This window comes from Exophiala oligosperma (genome assembly GCF_000835515.1).
Source record: "Exophiala oligosperma strain CBS 72588 unplaced genomic scaffold supercont1.8, whole genome shotgun sequence".
In the NCBI taxonomy this organism is placed as follows: Eukaryota; Fungi; Ascomycota; class Eurotiomycetes; order Chaetothyriales; family Herpotrichiellaceae; genus Exophiala; species Exophiala oligosperma.
This window is the reverse complement of record NW_015622825.1, coordinates 1,418,952-1,438,788: the sequence shown is the minus strand read 5'-3', so window position 1 is coordinate 1,438,788 and position 19,837 is coordinate 1,418,952. Positions and strand designations below refer to the sequence as shown.

The window sequence follows — 19,837 nt, the reverse complement described above, 5'->3', positions numbered from 1 at the left end:
TGAAGGCGATCAGAGGAACTGTGTCTAGAAGTACTACGAAATCTCCATCGTCTTCATCAATTCGTCCAACTTATTCTTCACGTGCTTGGTGGCGGCATCAGACTTCCCTCTCAACATCCAACTCGCCTCCATGGCCTGTCTCAACCAGTACACCGCACCAAGCCCATCCCCCAACGCTTCACAAAGCTGTGCCATATCTTCCATCGCATACGCCGCCCGACTGTCGGGAAAATTCGGACCTTGAATCGTCCTGTAATTCTCAATCACCTTGTCACAAATGTCCTTGGCCACCGCGCAATCCTTCATGTCGATGTAAATGTGCACGAGCTCAGTCATGGCGATGCACAGTTCGGTCATGCTGACGCTGGTGGGCTTCTTGGTCCGTACCGTAATTAGTAGCCCAACCTGCGACGTCAACGCTTGTTCCGTCGTCCTCACCAACTCTTCACTCTGTTGTTTTGCTTCTTCTAGACGGCCGTCACGACGCAACAGACTGATCAGAGATCGGTGAACCGTAAAGGTTCCAGTATGGTCCTCCCCTAGATGGTGGCGCAACATGTTCAGCGTGAGCAACAATGCAGTCTCCGATGTCAGACCAAATCCATCCTCTTGCGCGATTTCTCGGAACAAGATTGTCAGCGGATGAAGGGGTGTCAGCTTGATCGAGGCCATCTGTGACAGGTACCGGAGCAACGTGCTGCGAGCCAATGGGCATATCCGCGTGTTGACGGGCGATAGAACGGCAAAGACGCTGTTCAAGAACAAGATGGGTACGTTGCCCCCCAAAATATCTCCGACGAGTCCACACGCCTCGTTCAACAGCGGCCATGCCAGTGCGGGCGTTTTCATCTTGAGAAAGTAAATGGCCGATTTGACATTCGACCAGAACAAGTTGGATTTTGTCGTTGTGTTGTATATTTCTGTAGCCTCGAACCGTATGGTCTCCAGGTGAGCCAGGTAGTACGTTTGGGTCTGGTTCAGGATGAAGTCGACGTTCATCGTGCCTCCTTTTGGTGGAAAAATCGGGGGCTCCGGGTGTGGCAGTAGGTGATTCTGTATAGGCTGGCTGCCATTCATGTACAGTACGACCTCGTTGTCACTAGACCCGGGCGTCAAGTTTGTTACACTGGTATTCCCTGACTCTGGAGTGACCAAGACAGCACCACTTGAGGAGGTTTCTGATCCTGAAGTGTTGCATTTCATGTCTGGTCCCGGAGTCTTGGGGCGCATCATGCTTCCTCCGGGAGCTGCTGCTGCTGCTGGCACACGAACCATTTCGCTTTGAGTATCATGTACTCTGTTCGACTTCGAGTCTTCAAAGCAACCTTCAGACGATGCCTTGTGTTCTCCTTCTCCTTCTCCTTGTTCCTCCTCTTCTTCTTGTTGTCGTTGTTGTTGTCGTTGTCTTTCCCGCTGGCGCTGACGTTCTCGAGCCTTGACTTTGCAATGCCTCAACACACGGTGAAGCTTGACGGGTTTATTCTTGTAAGTGATGGTGTCAAGTGATCGGTTCTCAAAATGTGCCTCGGCAATCCGGGCAGCAAGTTCTTCTTTCTCTCTGGCACGGAGGTTTTTGCAAAGGTCCCAACGTTTCAGACGACTGTTGAACATTCGTCTCCTATTCTCAGGAAGGGATTGACCATCAGTGGCAGCTCTTGGGGGGTTCTTCTCGTATCTTATACTTTGCGAGGCATGCGGCAAGGACAAGGGCAATCACTCACGTAGCTTTAAAGTTGTAATCCTCCTCCATGATTCTTTGAACTTCACGTAAAGGCAAGTTCATGTCACGGTATAACTTGGTGATCAAATCACGATGTTCGTTCCACTCTTCAGCTGTCTCAGGAACAACCGCTCCGGACTTTTGTGAACCAACCTTGAAATTCACACCGGTCGGCAGGACACTCCTTGGCAATGGTATCGGTGGTGGATATTGTTGTTGCTGTGGTTGTTCCTGTTGAAAAGCTCCAGCAGCAGCAGAGTACTGGTACGGATCCCCATATGCCGCCAACCCATATGCCCCGTAGGCCCCGTAGGGCATCATGACATCTGGGAACATCGATAGTGACGTCGCAGAGGCGGCAGAAGTCACTTTTTGTCGTTAATGTTTGTGGAGAAAGGTTCTTGACGATTTGACGACGTCTGCAAGCTAGAGAGGTTCGAGAAAACAGTGTCGATGAAGGAGAAGTAGAGAAGCGAACCAGCGTCAGGCGGCTACGCCACAAAAGGATCAAAAAGACTAAAGAAAAGCGAACCAGACAAATCAGGCGACCGCAAAAAAAGGGCCAAGTGTCAAAAAGCTGAAAACAAAACTGAACTGAATGGAGAGGAATTGTGTAAAGCCTCGTCAACTGTCACTGTTTAGAAGACCTTTATGGAGTGGATGTGGGATTTTCTTGATAGCAGGTTAGATATGTCTAGGGAGGTACTTATGTTTCTGCGTCAGAAGGACGACGCCACCTGGATGCGAGTAGGTATAGATTTTATTAGCGAGGTTGATCTTGCATGGAACTACTCCGCAGGATCAGATATATCCTTGGGCTATGCTTGTAGCTACGGTGACACATGATTGTCGGGTGCAGGCGGTCTCAATGGTCGCCTCGGTTTGTTTGTCGGGAGAAAAGAAAAAATTGAGGCTGTGTTGTGTGCTGTGCCGGACCACGGGAATTGATGCCTGAGTGGCTGAGTTTTTTCAACCTCGTTCCAGTACAGGGAGTAGTTCTTTGTGCAAAATCACCTTGCATACCTAGGCAAGTGATCCAGACCAGTAAAATGAGAAGGAATCAGGCAATATGACCCGGTACTTCGCACGATGTTTGTTGATGGACAATAGACACCAATCGTTCCAAGGTTCCGCTCACAGATCCGCTCATTACTGTAGTCTCCGCATTTTTATGTGCTCCGTAGTTTATGCTCCGTAAAAAAGAGTAGTTCACTGAATGGGTGAAAGGAATTAAAACAATTCCCAACAGGTGCAGGAAGATGAACAAAGACGGATCACGGATATTATCCGAACAAATGATTTCGCCATGTACGGAGTATTCCTACGGTCCATTTTTTGCTATTGTTGTACAGTGGGACATCAGTTCTGTACTCGTCAAGTGAACCAGGCAGAAGCCTCCCAGCGATGAAACCGTACACTCACTGAGTAGATGGTTTGCAAAATACGCTCGGAGAAATACTATTCATTTCCATTGCTTTTCTTTCCGCTTTTCACAGAGTAGAAACTAAATATACACATTATATGGTACAAAGACATAGACATGATCCAAAAAAAAAAACGTTGGAGACCCTTATCCCCGTCCTCATTTCATACTCTGGTGTCTGTCTCATCGGGCGTGGGGCATATAGTCATGACTGATGATACCACTTGCACTGTTGGCATCTCCGGAGACAATTCTGGAGTGGTGTCTCACGATTCGATTCTTTCCATCATAACTCACCATGATGTCGGCTCGGTTCTCGTTGTCGTTGTCGGTCGAAGGTAGGGTGTGGTGGTGGAGGTAGGCGGCATTCCTGCTCGACCCCCCGAGTGACCCAGAACGCATCTGTGAATCACCTGAGTACCCGCCTCTTCCTCCTCCTCTTCTGTGTGCACCCACAATGTCAGCCAATAGTGCCTGACATGCCGGTAGACTGGTCATGATGTAGATGATGGTGTTCCAGAATCCTTGCAACGGAAGTACAAGGCCCGAGGCGAACTCGAGTCCGAATTGGGGGTCGGTTGGTTTGGCCAGGGTGTAGACTCGATTGATTGTCGAAGGGACCCTGATGGTGACGCACAAAAAGTCAGTTCTGGCTAGACTTGAAACCACCAAGGGAAACCATATGGTTTGCCTCTTGAAAAGGTGCAAAGTAAGGGGAAAAGCTCACCATACAACGATCAAGGCAATGAAGAACAACATGGCCGTCTTGCAGTAACTCAAGGCGGCTTTGTTGGCATCCACAACTTTAACACTCGGTTGGTCCGCGACCACAGTGGTTCTCCTTTCCTCCGGGTAACTCTCGTCCACCGAAGGGTATCTCGCATGGGTCGGACTTTTGAGTGAATTTGGACTCCTGAGGGAATCCTCCATGAAGGATGTGGTGTTTTGAGGCGAATTTAGGACTTGCTGGTGCTTGTGCTCCGGAAAGTCTGGGGCTTGACTGTGAGTCCTGACTTCATATCTCTGTTGTTGTTGTTGGGGCATGTCATTCATGGAGTATTCTCGTTGCAGGGAGACGTCTTTTCTAGCGGCCACTCCGCCCATGGCGCCCCGACTGTTGCTTTGGTCCATGGACATCAACTTCTTCCTCCACCGAAAGACAACCATGCCGACTTTGATGTAGATGAAGACGGTGACCAGGATTACGAGCCACACGGGACCGTAAAAGGTCGCGATGCGAAGGGCATTCCAACTCTCCGATACCCAACACCACAGCTGGATAGTGTTCTCAAAGTCAGCTTAGCGAAGTTTTGGTGGGAATGTTGAGGCCTGGAAAGAAAGAAAGAAAACTCACCACTGCATCACCATAGAGTTTGCCCTTTTTCTCGGTTTCGATGAACAAGAATACCAATGCCGGAACAAATGGAATCCCATAACAAGCCACCAGGTATCTCCACTCCAATGCCCTTAACTTGGTCGCATCATAGCGGTGGAAAAAGGATAGATAGACATTGCAAGCCATCGCAAAGGTCCATAAAGCATCCGCCGGCATAAACCTGTCCCGGACACACACACATGTTAGATCAGCGACGTCCTCCCTGGTCGCAATGAGACTACTCACCATTGGATCAGAAACCCTTGAAACTGGCATAGAGCGGTATCAACCCCCAAATTGATCCCCGACCTCGATATCAGCGTCGCAACGTTGGAAAACAGATTGCCCCAACAGGCGAAGAAGACCATTCTGTTGATGGCTTTTCGAAATCGATCGTCCAACAAAAACGTAAAAATGATGAAGATGGCGCCGAGGACAGAAAAGACCGAGGCCACCTTCTCGGCCGTGTCAAATGCCCTCATCTCTGAGTTTGAGAATGCCATGATGAATACCTGGCCCCAAAGGCACGTAACACAACCACGGCACGGCACGAGAAGGACCAAAAACGATTGAGTTCAAACTGATATGAACCACGGGGAAAGTGTTGTATTAGACAGGGCTTTTGCGCGGGGGCGAGGATGATGTTCTTCATATTCCGACCGTCTTCATATGCTGCAAAGCCCACCGGTCCACCATTGGTGATGACCCACCTTGGGGTTGGGAGTGGTTTATTACCATGGACAGGGGGGAGGTTACAATAATCTCTAGAACATCCCAGTCAAGCACCCTGGACAATTGATTGTTGCTAGTGCATCGGACTGGCGGGGATGTTTAGAAAACCTTCCCTCCCAAGTACTCTCGGGCTGGAGTAGGCTGCGAGGTACTCCGGAGCACAGAGAAAGAGAGTTGACGGGCAAGTGGAAACATGGGGGAGAGGACGACATTGAAACTGACTAGAAGGAGAACGGGGAGCGCCATCCGAGACTATGGTTGCAGAAGTGGAACCTTGTCCACAGGGGCGTCCTTGTTGTTTACAGTATGCAACTGGCAAAAAAGGCGGAACGCGTCCCAAGGGCATTCGGAATCCTTCTTGGAGGACCGTTGATGTTGATTTGATCAAGCAGGCCAGCACTAAAAGAACGTGGAGTACGTGTGTCAGTGAAAAGGTAGAAAATGATATCCGTACTCGGTCTAGCTGTTGAGCGATTCCTCTGATCAAGTCTTTCGTTATCCGTAGTTGAGCCCGCAAATTGAAGTGTGGGAGGCGAGTAGTGCTCGCAAGATGCCCGGCGTCGATCTCTGGCCTCTTTGAATCGCCCATCCGAAAGTGAGTGTCAGCATGCTTGTGCACACATCTCAATTTAGCGTGTAGCCACGTAACGGGAATTACGGCTGGCGAGGTGATTTCGTCCGCACGGAGTGCCCGCGATACACTGAGCGACTTCTATGCGCACAAGTTGTACTCGTAGGAAGATGCTCTGTCGCGTGCCTGTGAACAATGGAACCTTCTGACGTTGGGATACACCGAGAAACTGCCAAGCGAACGACCCGTCTGGGGGCGAATCTTTCCATTGCTCCCGTCTTGGGTGTCTAGAATTGTTTATTGTCTAGGAAAATCCTCAAGTCTGGGAGTACTCCGTAGGGCACAAAAGGATTTCGAGATTTTCCCCCTTGCGGCAAATCGGAACGGCCGCTAAGTAGCGACCGCCGCATGAAAAAGTGCGCTTATAAGGAACCGTTCCTGAGGCTATGAATGCAGCCTAAAAGGAAAGATGCATGGGTTTTTGGTGCCTGGCTAGAACTCAATCCCCCGAGACAGAAGGGAAGAAGATCATCGGTTCTCAAAGCTACTGCAGGGACGTTGATTGAGGGTAACCAAACAGAAGCATGTGCAGAGCACCATGCTAAACGACATGCTGTGTTCCTACTGTAGTTTGGGGACCACGCGATGTTCAATGAATTGACGAAGAGAGGCCCTGGTAAGAGTACTCGTAACCGAAGCACATTTGGCCACGATTCTGTGCCTCTCGAGCGGGCTTACTGTTTCTCGTGCATGAAGCGAAAGAATTCTTTCAAAGGTCGACTTGAGCCGAAGTAGAAGCATGAAGACTCTAATAGACCAATATTCGTTGGCCGCCATCGAGAGGTTGGCTGCGTGACCCGTACCCCCAAACCTTTAACGGATGTTGATCTGCGATGTCAGTTTGTCGGATACCGAAACATGTGTACGAGTACTTCCCTGAAGCCTTCCAACTTCAGTCAAAGTTCGAGACTAGCCTTTGGACTGACAGACATTGTGTCAAACACGCAGGTGGAAGCGTTCACTTTCGAAGCCTTCCTCAGACAGAAAAAGTAGGATGTTTCCTCACATAGTTGATTGTTCATAAAGATGAGACTGCTGTCATGCCTGGGACCCTTGACTTGGGAATGAAGAGACCGAAGGTGATGCTCCGAGAATTTAGTTTTCCAGATCTCCGACACCGACAGAGGGAGCAACGCAGATTGGACGAGCCGGTAATCTGGCGACTCTTTCTTCGCAAGGAAACATTGTTCTATCGCTTGGAAGGCCAAAGCATGCCCACTGAGTATTGAGAGGGCACGCAAAGTACTCGGTATCACAAGTGCTGAGAGGTTACCAAAGATCTGCGCTTCAAAAGCGCGATGAAGGATAAACCCAGTGCCTTAACGAGAAGAAGGTGTAGCAGGCATGGCGAAAGTTGAGTCCTGACGCACCTTTAGCGAATTGACCTGAGGACGAGTAGTCTCTCTACCCTGGTTCATCAGTCGTAATCCCTTTCTACAGACCGGGTAACATAGTACAGGGGATTTGAACCGAGGTATAATTGTCTCTCGGAACGCTCGTAATGTGCAGACTGAAAGCGCCTCGTGAATGATCAGCTAAGGTCTTGAGACGAGACATGTTTCCCTCTTGATGGGCCGATGATGATGACAGTGTCGACGACGGAAGTGCATCCGTGGAGAGAGGTTTTGCATTTTCGAACGAACCGTCTGGATAGAGGTTTGAGGCTGATGATCGACCATGGAGGCAAATGTTCGAAGCGTCCCTCAGCTGCTATGGAAATTCCGGTCGGTCGAATGTCCAAAAATGGTCAAACGAGCACAATTCTGGACTCGTGCATGAAATAATGGAGAATTGAGATACTCCGTAGGAATGAGTAGTAATGCCTGAAGAGAGCAAAATCATCATCAGCCCCTCCCCTCGATCTATCGATTTGTCGTTGTTATTTCTCGTGGAGCGAGCAAGGCTCATTTGACGCGCCAGCCCGCTTTTCGCTACCATGTCCCTGTCATCATGGCCATTCCTTTCCATTTCGCTCCAGGTCCATCGGTAGCTAAGCAAGGGTCGATCCCGTCTGGGTCCTCCCGACGGCGTGGGTAACATTTGTATGTACGGAGTACTCGTAGTCGTACTCGTGACTCCTCCAGGGCTTTGCTAGACCCTTCTCGCGTGAAGAGAGACAACCTTTGCCGTTCGTGTACGGATGAGTACGCTCTAACCATGCTTGTCCATGCATCGACAAGAAGGATTCTCTAGTTTTTTTTTGGACCGTTTCAGTACACCCACCCATATTCTTCTTCAGGCCAAGTGGGATTTTCCTTTTGCGAGTATTTTGTACTGTACAGTACGCAGAGACATGGCTTTGTGATCGACAAGAATATGGGTTGAGCGAGTCCTTATCATCGCTCGCCCCCGTCACGGAGTATTGCCCTTTCCAATTGGAAGAAGATCTTCGTTTCCAGGATCAACGACCCTTCTTTGTCGTGTCGTCTCCATGCAACTGTACGGGGTAAAAAGCTTACATGGTCCGTCTTGTCTCTTGGGTTTCTCGCCTTTCGTCGGTTTCTCGCCTTTCGTCACTCTCATCAGTCCCAAGCTGATGGATGACGAGGGGGCACATCAGGGACGAGGTGCCTCGGTACTCGTAGGAGTACGACTAACAAATTGGCCCCGGAGACTGTCCGTCTTGTCTGTCAAATCTGCGGGTTGTTGTTGCACATCACAACGGCATGTAGTTGGAAGTGTAAGTTCGCCCGGGCGAGAATGGCCTGTCTACTCGTACCTTGCAATATCGCCAGTCAGCAGCAGGGTGTGTGTATACTGGTGTGCATTTCTGATTGCGCGTCTTTCCCAAAAAGAAAAGGAGAAGCATTCGCGTCTCCTAGACACAAAAGAACGCACTGCGTGGCCTTTAGATGACCACCTCCGGTTACTGTCGAAGTGGTTTCCCCCCTCCTCCTGCATCAAGCATGAGCAGGGGCAGATACAGAGTAAGGTCAGTGAAAGTCTTGATCAAGATCCTCTCGTTGTACGAGGAGCAACAGGACAGATCTTGTTGAACGACGCATTATCGAGGACTATAAGCTGGCGAGCCCAGGAAGGGCAGAAAGAAAGAAAGAAAGAATGAATGAATGAACAGTCAACATAAATGACTTCCATTATGGTACGTACCTAGGTAGGTAAGTAAGGATTCAGTGGCACCTCGTTTCTCCGCTTCCGTACAAGTTACTGCGGCGCGCGCATCAAGGATGTGTGTTCATGAGGACGAAAACGAGGACGAGGACGAGGACGATTGCGTGTCTCGTTCAACGTAGCGTGCCAACCTGACATCCTCGATGACGATCGTTGGGTAGAAAGGTAATTGTATGAGTATAGGGAGAAGATGGAAAAAGGCGAACACAGTCGTGCCATCCAAAGAGAGCGTGACAGGGAGAAGCCTTCACAAATCCAATCAAATTGATATCCTGCTAAACACCACTGCTCGTATACAAGCTGATCATGACCTGCTTTGCTGCAAGGGGGCCTCCCAGCATGACACACATAATAAAAGAAATCCAACCTGCTCATTATTATCATCATCAATCGTAAACAGCCCCTTAATCCAATGAAAAAGTCCTCCATCCCAGTGCCTCTTGATCAACCTATACAATCACCAGTCTCGGGCACATCCTTCATGACATGTGTGTGTGCTGTGGTCCCAGAAATTTGGCGTTTGTACGCAGCCTCCGTTTATGAAGTTTGAATTCAACCCATGACCTCTTCCCATTCGTTAATAGCACATTTTGGGGGCCTTCTATATCTTCAACACTTGATCTTTGGGATGATACTTGGGCATCTTTTCGTAGGCATTGGGACTCGGTCTTCTCTTGTCTTTAGCCTTGCCGTGTCCCTGTCCATGGTCACCACAGTCGTCGCCACCGTCGCCATGTTTGTGTCCATGACCCTTTTCGTGTTTCCGTCCACGTCTGTTCCCGCTCATCCTCGCACCTCCGTCGTCGTCGCTATCACTACCGCCGCCGCGCGAGCTATCACTGTCGCTGCTGCTGTCGTCCTCGCTCGAACTCTCGCCAAACTCCCGCGGTCGATGATATATACAGCACACCTTGCTGCTCTTGCGTCCGAGTCCCTCGTTGTCCACGACGTCTTCGGCCCAGGTGATTCTTCTCCTCGGCCGAGGTCTGGCGCCCGCGTCGTGAGCCCCTCGCAATCTCAGCACCAGCGGATCTGGGGAAACGGATCTCGACGATGTACTGTCCGAAGGGGTGATGGTCTGAGTGGAACTGCCCGCGTTTGCGCGACGTGTTGCGGCGGCCGTGCCCGGAACCACGGCTGTTCGTCTTGTCAGGGAGGGGCCGCTGGTGTTTGCGGGTCGTGGTGAATTGTTGCGATTAGACATTGTGAAAGGATGATGTGGGCGGCTTGTAAATGTAGTCATGCAGTTCCTTGCCTTGGACTTCTCTTGAAGCAATCGAAGAGGAGAGAGAATGGCTGGTGGGTAGTGTATTGTGAGGGAATTGATGGGTTGTTTTGACTTCGACCTTTGATGCGAGCTTCGTGAGAATCGACGAGGGGTGCTGCTGATGAATGTTGTGTAGTGTACTCTAATCGCAATCACGACACAGAGAATGGGAGCCCGGCTTGAAATGGCTCAATATACGGGAGGATGGAGGAGGGCAAACACAAGAAAAAGGTCGTTGAATTGCAGATGATGCATGCAGTTTGTCAGATGGTCATGGCGCCCCGCGTACTACCCCAATTAGGCGCAAGCACCCGTGATCGCCTGGCGATACGAGTCGGAATAGCCTCACAGGCCCAAGGGAGAGAGAGGTAAGGCAAGTACTCCCCCTTCCACCAGACGACCTCTGTACAGCATGCGAGCACCATTGTGTGACTCGGAAAGATACAGAAGACCAATCAAGTGATCCATCTTCATCTGCCTTGGGGTGAGTCTGCTCACCGGCTCAACCGCCGAACCACCTCGCAAGTTCCAGAATGGTCGGTCAGGGCACCCCAAGCCCACAGCCGAACCACCCGTAGGTCCCTAAATTATGCGGTACAATAGGCATGCAGGGTATCTGAAAGAAGATCATCTCCGGGCGCCAGACGGAGGACGGAATAGGCACTCGGGTCGTCTTCATTATGGGCATGACAACCGTCAGACCACGCAAATAATCCCTCTGGCCCCCGTACCCTTCCGCATCACAGTACAATCCTTTGCTCGCCTCCTTCTCCTACACCCTGCCGCTGCGCCTCTACACACCCTCAAGACAAGGCTTACGAGACACAGTGTCACCTCATCTGGCTTCATGCATCATGCATCATGGGCGGCGCGGATCGAGGCCCGTTCATTGGAGCTTACCGCCCGTTCGCCTATCTTCTCACCACCATCCTCGCGTCACTGAACCCTTCTCAGCTGCGTCTCTCCTTGTACACATGGACGCCAGGGTGATACAATGAGGGCCGATGCTAGCCTGGAAGCAGGTCAATGTGGACAAAAATGAAAATGCTTCAAGAATGCTTTGACTGTTAAATCTCATCTTATCATGTAGTTACTACCTCTACGGAGCTGTATTCCCAATATCGGGTGATGCACATAACAGAGAGCTGGGTCATATCCTCCAGGTCTGCATCATGCATTGATCGCATCTAGAGTTCTACCAGTCGACATCTCGCCAGAATGCGTCATGCATCGAACCGAGCTGAACAGTCATGTCAGCATTCCTTGACCTCAGCTCGTTGCAGGCATGCAAGAATAAGTGCCCAATCCGAGCCTGTCGAGTGACGATCTAAAAGGTATCCTGCCAAAAGGCCATGCTTTTTGGTATCTCAATATCGCGCAAGGAAAATCTCGAACATGTATCAAGTGCGTCCCGTCGTCGTCGCCGCCTCATGTCGCGGCCCTGCCAACCGGTCACGGGGTGGCATCAGCACTTGTAGAACACCCATCCACTTTCGTAGTCTTCTTCAGTCGCACTCTCCATAGCGTAGTGTTCAACCGAAGGCCCGGCGGGCTGGCTGTCCTCGGCGGCACGCACCGCAAACTCCGTCCGGAGTTCTTCTTCTAGTCAGAGCTCGTCGTCCTGATCGAGGTCCGAGGGCTTGATAAGACCGCCGACCTTCATGGCTCGCTCACGTTCAGCCGAGGCGAGATCCTTCTTCTCCTGTTCACGTTCTTCCGCATACAACTCGGCATTGTCGCCGGCAAACTCCTTGAGTGAGATTAAAAAGTCACGCATGTGTGTCTTGAACTTGTTGGCATCCTCATTAAGGGTGAACAGTCCAGTGACGAAATGCTGGATTTGCACGTCTTGCAGGTTGGGAAAGGCATTTTGAAGTAGATTGGCGGTGAATTCGGTGACAAACTGCTTGTTGGATGTGCCGGGTGCTGCTTGGCCATTTTGGTACAGTGGTTGTGAAATCTTGTTGGCTTCAACCAGCTGAAACATACGCGCCAACAGCATGCACTGTGACTTGAAACCGGCTTTGTGATCCGAGTCGGTGAGAACATAGAACACGTCTTGTAGGATAGAAATGTAGAACTGTGAGAAAAAGACACCCGACGTTTGTGCATCGGTCTCGGCCATGTTGTTGATCAGCTCGAGACACATCGACAGGCCTGTGTTCTCGACCTCTCGGTTGTCGTGTTTGCTGGCCCACATGCAGGAGTCGATGATCAGCTTGAATTGACGGCCGTCGAGTTTGAGCAGTGCCGGGAAGCAGAACAAGTTGATAGCTTGCAAAAGCTTGAAGAATTCGACTCGGAACTCGGGATACTCGTGGAAGTCTTTGTTGATCATCTCTAGCGTACATTCAAAGATGGCATCCATGATGGGAGAAATCTTGTCTTCCATTAGATTCTGTAGCACGTTAGTACAAGTCAAAACTCCAACAAGTACATCTCTGACCAGATGCCGAGATCTTCGCGGGGTCCAACGTACATGTAGCTTATGGACGATGGTAGTAGTAACACTGAGCACTTCAGCGTCTCGAGCGTCCGGGACATTGCGCTGGTAGTCGAGCAGAATGGCATCAAGGAGAGGCGGAACCATAGTGTCATTGACCATCTGGAGGTCATCGGCCTTTTGCACGTAGATGTCGACGAGCTTCAGAATCTCTTTTTTGATAGTACGCAAGCCGCGGACTTTGGGAGTCTTGGTCGCCACGTTGCCTGTATTGTGTTAGTATTGAGCAGATCTCTTAGTTAGACTACTTGAACTTACCACCAGAAGCGACGGCGTCTGAAATCAATGAGCTCGATGCCCGGTACATGTTGAGCATGTCGTGGTAAATGCGACCAATTTGCGAGTAGAAATAAGTTCCTATTGATGAGCACGCTGCCACGTTAGTCTTCATAATGTTGCCAATCACCTTGATCGTTTCGGCATCTTGCAAGATGGATGAATCGCGATTCGCTTGAGCAATGATGTTGTCCCAGGCCTGATTCGGTAATGCCATTAGATTGTCGATCAATCGATCCTGAACACTCTTCTGGCCTTGTGCCGATATCATGTAACCACATGCCTCGTAGAATGTGTGGATTTGTTGAGGGGTGAGATCACAGGTGATCTTTTGCATGTTCCGCACAATCTCGTCGATGAACGGTTCTGTCTCGCCAGGTTGCAGCGCCACAAAATGTCGTTTGCATTTGTTGGCAATTTTGATGAAAGTATCGCAAGCCATGTCCTGGACACCCTCGTGAGTTTCATGCATGAACTCAAACAGCTTGTTAACGACGGTCTTGAGAAATTTCCAGTGCGCCTTCAGGAAACGAGGATACTGGCCGACAATGTACATGATATTACTGGCCACGACCGCCTTGTTGTCTTTGCCACGCTTCATCTCCGTAAGACCAAGCAGATCCTTAATCACGGTGACCAAGAAGCGCTTCTCGGTCTCTTCGTTCATGGCGCCAGATATTGAGCCGATGGCCCAACATAGTGTGTTGCAGTTGTTCCAAGACCATTCGGAGCCGTCTACTTGCCGGGCAAGTTTCTCGGACATGATGTTTTCCGTGTCCACAACGTCCAGATGCGTCAAGTACACCAGGCATTCTCGGGTTGTTTTGTAGAGTTGAATGGTGTCACTCTCCTTGACGAACTCGCGCACTATCTCTCCCTCGTCATTTTCTACAATGAGGACTTCTTCAGGTCGGACCATTTTCTCCACCATCACTTGTCTCAAGCTCGTCAAGACCTGCCCATACTTGTGTTTCCGCAAGGGGTAGTTTGCGAGTGTGCTGGGATGAGGTGCACCGCCGTTGGCCAGACCAGTTACGCCCATATTCACGAGAGGATTAAGCTCAGTTATAGGCAGTTGCTGCATCTCTTCATACAATTCCTGGACTAATTTGTTCCAGTATTCCAGGCAGATCTTGAAAATCTCTCGGTCGTCGATCAGACTGATTTTGATCAAATAGAAATGACCCGTCAGGAGATAATCGGGATTCGGCAGGCGTTCGATGGTCTGGAGATGAGCCGAGAAGTAATTGCATAGGAAGATGGCCAGGTTGAGAATGTATTCTTGTTCGGAGGCTTTTGCTTTTGCGTATGCTTCACGGAAATCAGTATCGAGAGAAATGGTCTTGGAAACTACAGTCAAAGTCTCGGTGAACATCTGGATGAGCTTGTCGTCATACTCATACTGCTGGCCGAGCTGTAGACCGCCGATTTCGGTCAGACATTTGAGAGTAATGTTGCGAAATTGATCCACTTCCAGGAATCGGGTGACCAGAGTATCGATGAGCTTTGTCTCGAAAATGAAGCCCAAGGGAATCCAATTCAAGAAACGTAGCAGAGTCTCCAACGTGGCCTTGACCAGCGTGATCGAGTTGGCTGTCGTGAGAACTTCATTACACAGCTGGAAGATGGATGAAAACTCTGAACACATGCTAGTCTTGAGATTCTTAGCCTTGGTAGAGGTCATTTGGTCTTGGGAGAAATCAAAGACCTCCTCAGAAAGGAGTCGCAGAATGGTCATGTTGTTTTCGCAAACCGACAAGCCACTGTGGCAGGCGGAAATGATTTCATTGATGAACGTCGGCCAGTGATGTGGCCATTCTTGTTTGAGAATAGTGACCAGAGTCAAATCAAGCTTGTTGAGGAAGAGTTTGTTGGCCTTGAGGGATTCTTCAGTTTCTGAAGCCTGCAGGATCTGGTTGACCACGAAATTTCGAATCCCGAGGCACTGGTCTCGAGGCAAAACCTTCCATCGCGTGTTGACAACATCATCCAAGACCTGCAGACCAAGGTATTTAGTCGGCATGTACGAAGACTCTTGAAGGATCTTGTCCACCATCAACCAGGCATCGGGGTTGGATTTGAACTCGTTCAGCTTTTGTTGGGCTTGCTTCTGTACGTCACCCTTGCCCTCTTGGAAAGCCTTGACGGTGGCGTCAAGCTCACCGACTGAGACCGACATGGCTGCGAGTCGTTGGAGGAAAGCGCTCAACGAGCGATGGAAGACGCGGAAGTTGTGCCAATGGGCGGCGGGGATCGATGGCTGTAAGGCTTAATCGATACGGTTAGGACGATGGCGCAGATGCAGCAGAAAAGGTTGCAAAGGGTGATTCGCTTGTGTTGATGGATTGCGTTGAACAAGAGACGATGAGCAACGACAATGAAAGGAAAAGGCTGGAGATTAGAATGCGATACTGCGGGCAAAGGTGATTGTGTGCGGGCAAGTAATGCACAGTCGAAGTTGCAACGCGTGGATGAGGCAACCGCGGTGGTGCTTTGATGCATCCGCTACAAGCTGCTCCTCATTACTAATAATCCAACCCTGCCATTTCTACCAATAATCGCTATCACAGCTTCAATGTCGTTTTGCAAGGGCTACGGGTTATCACCAAGCAGGTCTATTCACTAGACACGATGGAAATCATGAGAAGAAGGTATTGTATAGCAGACAAAAATGTCATTGTTGGTCTGGTGTATCTGGTATCACTATGTGTATATATAAAGAGCCAACATCATTACTGAATACATCCTCAAAGAAACATCAATTTTACTTTTCATTTGGGTGATATTCATTGGGTGCCGACTCCAGTAGTGTGCTCACTCTCTTTCACATCTCTTTCTTCGCTGTCTTTTCGATACTGCTGGTATGCGGCCGCCATCTCCTCCTTCGACTGAAGACCGTTCTTTTCCATGATCAAATCTCTCAGCCACTTGTTCTCCACTTCCATCTGGCGCAATTTCACCTCCAGTTGGGTATTCTTGTCCTGCACTTCCTTGACTGTCTTCTCCAAAGCTTGTTCTCGTTGCTTCTTCTTGATGCGGAATCGAGCACTCGCAGCAGTGTTTCTCCGCCTCTTGTCTTCCTCGGCGGCTATGCGAGACTTCTCCTCCGATGTTATGGCGCTGAGGTCAGTCGACTCCTTCTTACGAGGAACTTGACTTGCTATTGGCGACCCATTACTTGGAGATCCACGACTATCGACAGCACCAAAACCTTGGGCGGGGGCAGGTTGGATTGGGGTATTGTAGGTGGTATAAAAATTCGATGACTCGGGAGCTGATGTTTCAATCTGAGGAGGTGCGTAGTTGTGACCGGTGTCGGACCCAGACAACAGATCTTCGTATTTTACAGGTCCGTTGTTGTTCTTGGTCTCGGTCATGTCGAAATTGAAAGAGCCGTCTTCAGGAAGCGGAGGGATGTCGAAATGGGTGAAGTCAGTGTTTGTGAACATGGCCAAATCCTGATTCAAGTCGAATTCTTCGGGCGAGAAATGCTCTTGGTCGAAGGGTGCCAGAGTATTCAAGTTGTTGAGATACTCGGAGAAATTTGGCCCTGTGCGGCCACGATAACTCGACATTGTCCTAACCCGCAATCGTGCACTTTTCCACCTCCAACTCTTTCTCTATCGTCGTCCCAGGGTATTTCAGCGTGCTGCGATGGGTGGTATTGAGGTGTGAAAGGTCGAAGGACAAAGAGTCACGTATGACAAATCAGGTCGTAGGCCGTTCCTCGCCCTGGTGATCTGGTTACGCTCACCAGCGCCGGCGTAGGCCTCGGGATTGAGCAAGAGAACGTATCTCGATACCCAAATCACTTGGAGGTGAAGGTCGATAGTATGGCGGGTAGTGTAAGGAGTAGGGATGAGAAGGGTGAAAAAGGTGTCTGAAAGGCGAGAGCGTGAATGAGCCGGGTGTGCGACAGCCCCGCCGGAAGTTCTTGATTAGAGAAAAGGCGCAGTTTCGACAGGGACAGAGGGTGGGATGCCAGGCGGAATGGTGGGTTGAGTAGAGTGGGTGTTTTGTACGAGGGACAAATGTTATTCCGAACAGTACGAAATTCTCTGCACGCCCGTCCCAATCCGGATATTTGTACCCGCAAACTTCGCGAACCTTTTCTTTGAAAGGACTCGACTAGCTGGCTGATTTCTCGCTGCCCTACGCCTATTCCTTCTACAATTCTCTGTTGTGTGATTGAGGAGGATTCAGTGAAGCTCCTGTTTATCGAGATACAAAATTACTTCTCCATGGCTTCTTCGTGAGTGAGTTGCTTGTTGTGCGACAAGCTGCGGCTGACGGAGGTTTGTGCGTCACCAAATTTGAATGAAAGCAGCGAATTAGTCTTGCTTACCGATTCGACCAGACGAACATCGATGACACTCATGTTTTACGGCACTTGAATCCTAGGGACCTCGGATGAACGCCCCTACCAATGCCCAGAATCGACCCGTGCTCCAATGTGCGGTGGCGAGTGCCCATCAGCGCTCATCACCGGCTCCGAGCATAGACCTTCATCCTAATCTCGACCAATGTGCTGCTCCTCTTAGAGCCTCTGCTGTACGGAGTAGGAAGGTCTCTAACTCCTGTCTTGTACTCGTTCCAAAGCCCACAGCGTATACTTGTAATCGGCCCACTCCTTGATCACAAATCGACGTCGATTCTCCTGCCAAAGCAAATGCAGGCATTTCTCCGCAGACTTGTAGCTTGCGCAAGCCCCCCGATAAGCAAGCGAATTCGGGCGATCGCCTGGTCAGACCCTACTCATACTCGTACAGTTCCTCACCGTAGATGCCAAATAGTATGGCGGCTTATCACGTGTTGAGCAATATCGCCGCACGTGACTTTGGCTATATGACTCGCTAGCGGATGCGGTCGACTTCCACATGACTCATGGTTTATTATGATTTCCGCTTCCGGGGTTTCGCTGTCATTGTTTCGCTTCTTGCAATGGACAAACGTCTCGACAAACCTCAAACATGGCGCCAGTTCTCGCGACTACCCTCAACAGACTATCGCGAGATTCTCTACTTGATCTCGCGGTAAGATGGCTCGATCAAGACCGGGCGGCTACGCCATACCTTTGCAGCAATCGCAGACTATTCGAGGCCGACGAGGAGGATTATCTGTATGCGCCGGCTGCAACTGTCGCAGAATTACGCAGGATATACAAGGAACTGCAGAAAGATTCATCTCTGGCTTCAAAAAGGAACGTCATCGATCGAGTAATCGACGGCGATTGGCGTAGGGGGTTCACCTTACACCAACATGCAATGGTTGACTTTGCATACTTGGAACAAAACGACACTGCGCTGAGATGGTCGGCTCTACGCCTAGTACCACTAGAAGCAGCGGAGGAAAGCTCATCAGAAGACTCTGACACTCAGCCTCCCAGTAAAAGGCGGAAACACAACTACGACGACGCGGAAACGAAATATCCTCAGATCTCGGCGCAGACGTTCCTTTCGACGTTGAAGGAAGAGATCTCGCCCGTGGTGAAAGCGCATTATCATCTCCACAAGATCCCTTCACCACACAACTTGCATATCATACGCCTCTACTTCCTCCCCAATTCTACCTTTGGCGGCCATCGGACGAGTATTCCTCGACGTCCAAAGCATGCCACCGATACCGCTCGAGTCATGTATATCGCGCTTCCGGACAGTTGCCCTTATGTTTACGTGTCTCTGTCCGGTGCAACTGGCTCGAAGTCGCAGAGCAAAGGGATCAAGAATTCCAAGGCAAGAGCCATGGCAAAGATGGATATGGCGGCGTTGAAGAAGATCGTGCTGGAAGCGATACCCAAGGCATTGTCACGACCACACCAGCGCTGGGCATTGGAAAGCACGAAGCTCAACGCTCGTTCGTTGCGGGCCTTGGCTGAACTGAAGGGGAATCACAAACCCGGTTCAGGAGGAGGTGCATACAGCAAATTTGCGGAAGATGAGAGGGCGCCCAACGTGGTGATACTCGACACGCCAATTCGTGAAGATGAAGGAACTGAAGATGAGAGCAGGAATTTGATGGTGGCAAAGAGATTCGGTGCCATGAATGGAAAACACCATGCTGCACTTGATCGCGTCCATGTCAAGCTCCAGGGTTTGGTAGAAGCCGACACCACTACAACTACCACCATCACCACGGACAGTCAGGGACAGGAGACATCAGATGTTACCTTGGTTTTCAACGGGACTGATGTTTTCAAGGGCTTGGAGCAACTTGCACAGTTGGGGGGGCAGTACGTGGATTTGACCAAAATGCCGGCGTGGATGACTGGAGAGCTTGGAGTTAGCAACATGACTGTATAGAAGGTCGGTGGTGCAGACTAGAGACTGTTGGATCATGATATGTTACGACGATGATGATGACGTTGGTGTTTGCTGCAAGGCGTTGGTGGCCCATTCAAGGAATGGTTGACTTTATACGGAGCACAAAACTACGGAGCAAAAAAATTGCAGAGAACGTAGTGATGAGCGTGTCTGTGAGCGGAACCCTGGCAACGATTGGTATCCGCTTGTCTGCTAAGATGTCAAAGTCCAGAAGATCCATGACTTGCTCCGTACCTAGGCATAATACGGAGTACGCGACGCGACCAACCCAGAGATGCACGGGATCCTTGCAAGGTACCTAGGTGATCATCACCGTCGTCAAGCTTTGAGGAGTGGAATGAATCTATTCTGTTTGTTCCAGTTCTGTCCTGTCCTGTGGAGGAACTCCGGTAATCTTACAAAAGCCAGTTATTGTTGTACCTAATGCCTCAAGAGTATTCAATAGTACGTGCTGGAGATAA

The 19,837-nt window shown here is 50.1% G+C and overlaps 6 protein-coding genes across 6 annotated transcripts; 1 reads left to right on the top strand and 5 right to left on the bottom strand.

Moving 5' to 3' along the window:
- Positions 1 to 23: 23 nt before the first annotated feature.
- On the bottom strand, positions 24 to 2,051 carry PV06_08454 (uncharacterized protein). Its single transcript, XM_016409790.1, has 2 exons — positions 1,722 to 2,051; positions 24 to 1,618 (listed from the first exon to the last, which is right to left on the bottom strand). The coding sequence occupies exons 1-2, from the start codon at positions 2,039 to 2,041 to the stop codon at positions 34 to 36; spliced, it is 1,905 nt and encodes a 634-aa protein (XP_016260098.1). The 5' UTR covers positions 2,042 to 2,051; the 3' UTR covers positions 24 to 33.
- A 1,197-nt stretch (positions 2,052 to 3,248) lies between these two features.
- PV06_08453 (uncharacterized protein) lies at positions 3,249 to 5,176 on the bottom strand. The gene is made up of 4 exons (XM_016409789.1): positions 4,765 to 5,176; positions 4,498 to 4,699; positions 3,871 to 4,418; positions 3,249 to 3,765 (listed from the first exon to the last, which is right to left on the bottom strand). Exons 1-4 carry the CDS (start codon positions 5,019 to 5,021, stop codon positions 3,327 to 3,329), a joined length of 1,446 nt encoding a protein of 481 aa, XP_016260097.1. The 5' UTR covers positions 5,022 to 5,176; the 3' UTR covers positions 3,249 to 3,326.
- Positions 5,177 to 8,942: 3,766 nt separating this feature from the next.
- Positions 8,943 to 10,706, bottom strand: PV06_08452 (uncharacterized protein). The gene has a single exon (XM_016409788.1). The coding sequence runs from the start codon at positions 10,251 to 10,253 to the stop codon at positions 9,612 to 9,614; it is 642 nt and encodes a 213-aa protein (XP_016260096.1). The 5' UTR covers positions 10,254 to 10,706; the 3' UTR covers positions 8,943 to 9,611.
- Positions 10,707 to 11,336: 630 nt separating this feature from the next.
- Positions 11,337 to 15,506, bottom strand: PV06_08451 (uncharacterized protein). Its single transcript, XM_016409787.1, has 3 exons — positions 13,039 to 15,506; positions 12,757 to 12,986; positions 11,337 to 12,675 (listed from the first exon to the last, which is right to left on the bottom strand). The coding sequence occupies exons 1-3, from the start codon at positions 15,233 to 15,235 to the stop codon at positions 11,884 to 11,886; spliced, it is 3,219 nt and encodes a 1,072-aa protein (XP_016260095.1). The 5' UTR covers positions 15,236 to 15,506; the 3' UTR covers positions 11,337 to 11,883.
- A 202-nt stretch (positions 15,507 to 15,708) lies between these two features.
- Positions 15,709 to 17,024, bottom strand: PV06_08450 (uncharacterized protein). The gene has a single exon (XM_016409786.1). It carries the CDS (start codon positions 16,629 to 16,631, stop codon positions 15,843 to 15,845), a length of 789 nt encoding a protein of 262 aa, XP_016260094.1. The 5' UTR covers positions 16,632 to 17,024; the 3' UTR covers positions 15,709 to 15,842.
- A 943-nt stretch (positions 17,025 to 17,967) lies between these two features.
- Positions 17,968 to 19,833, top strand: PV06_08449 (uncharacterized protein). The gene has a single exon (XM_016409785.1). The coding sequence runs from the start codon at positions 18,027 to 18,029 to the stop codon at positions 19,353 to 19,355; it is 1,329 nt and encodes a 442-aa protein (XP_016260093.1). The 5' UTR covers positions 17,968 to 18,026; the 3' UTR covers positions 19,356 to 19,833.
- The last annotated feature ends 4 nt before the right edge of the window (positions 19,834 to 19,837 follow it).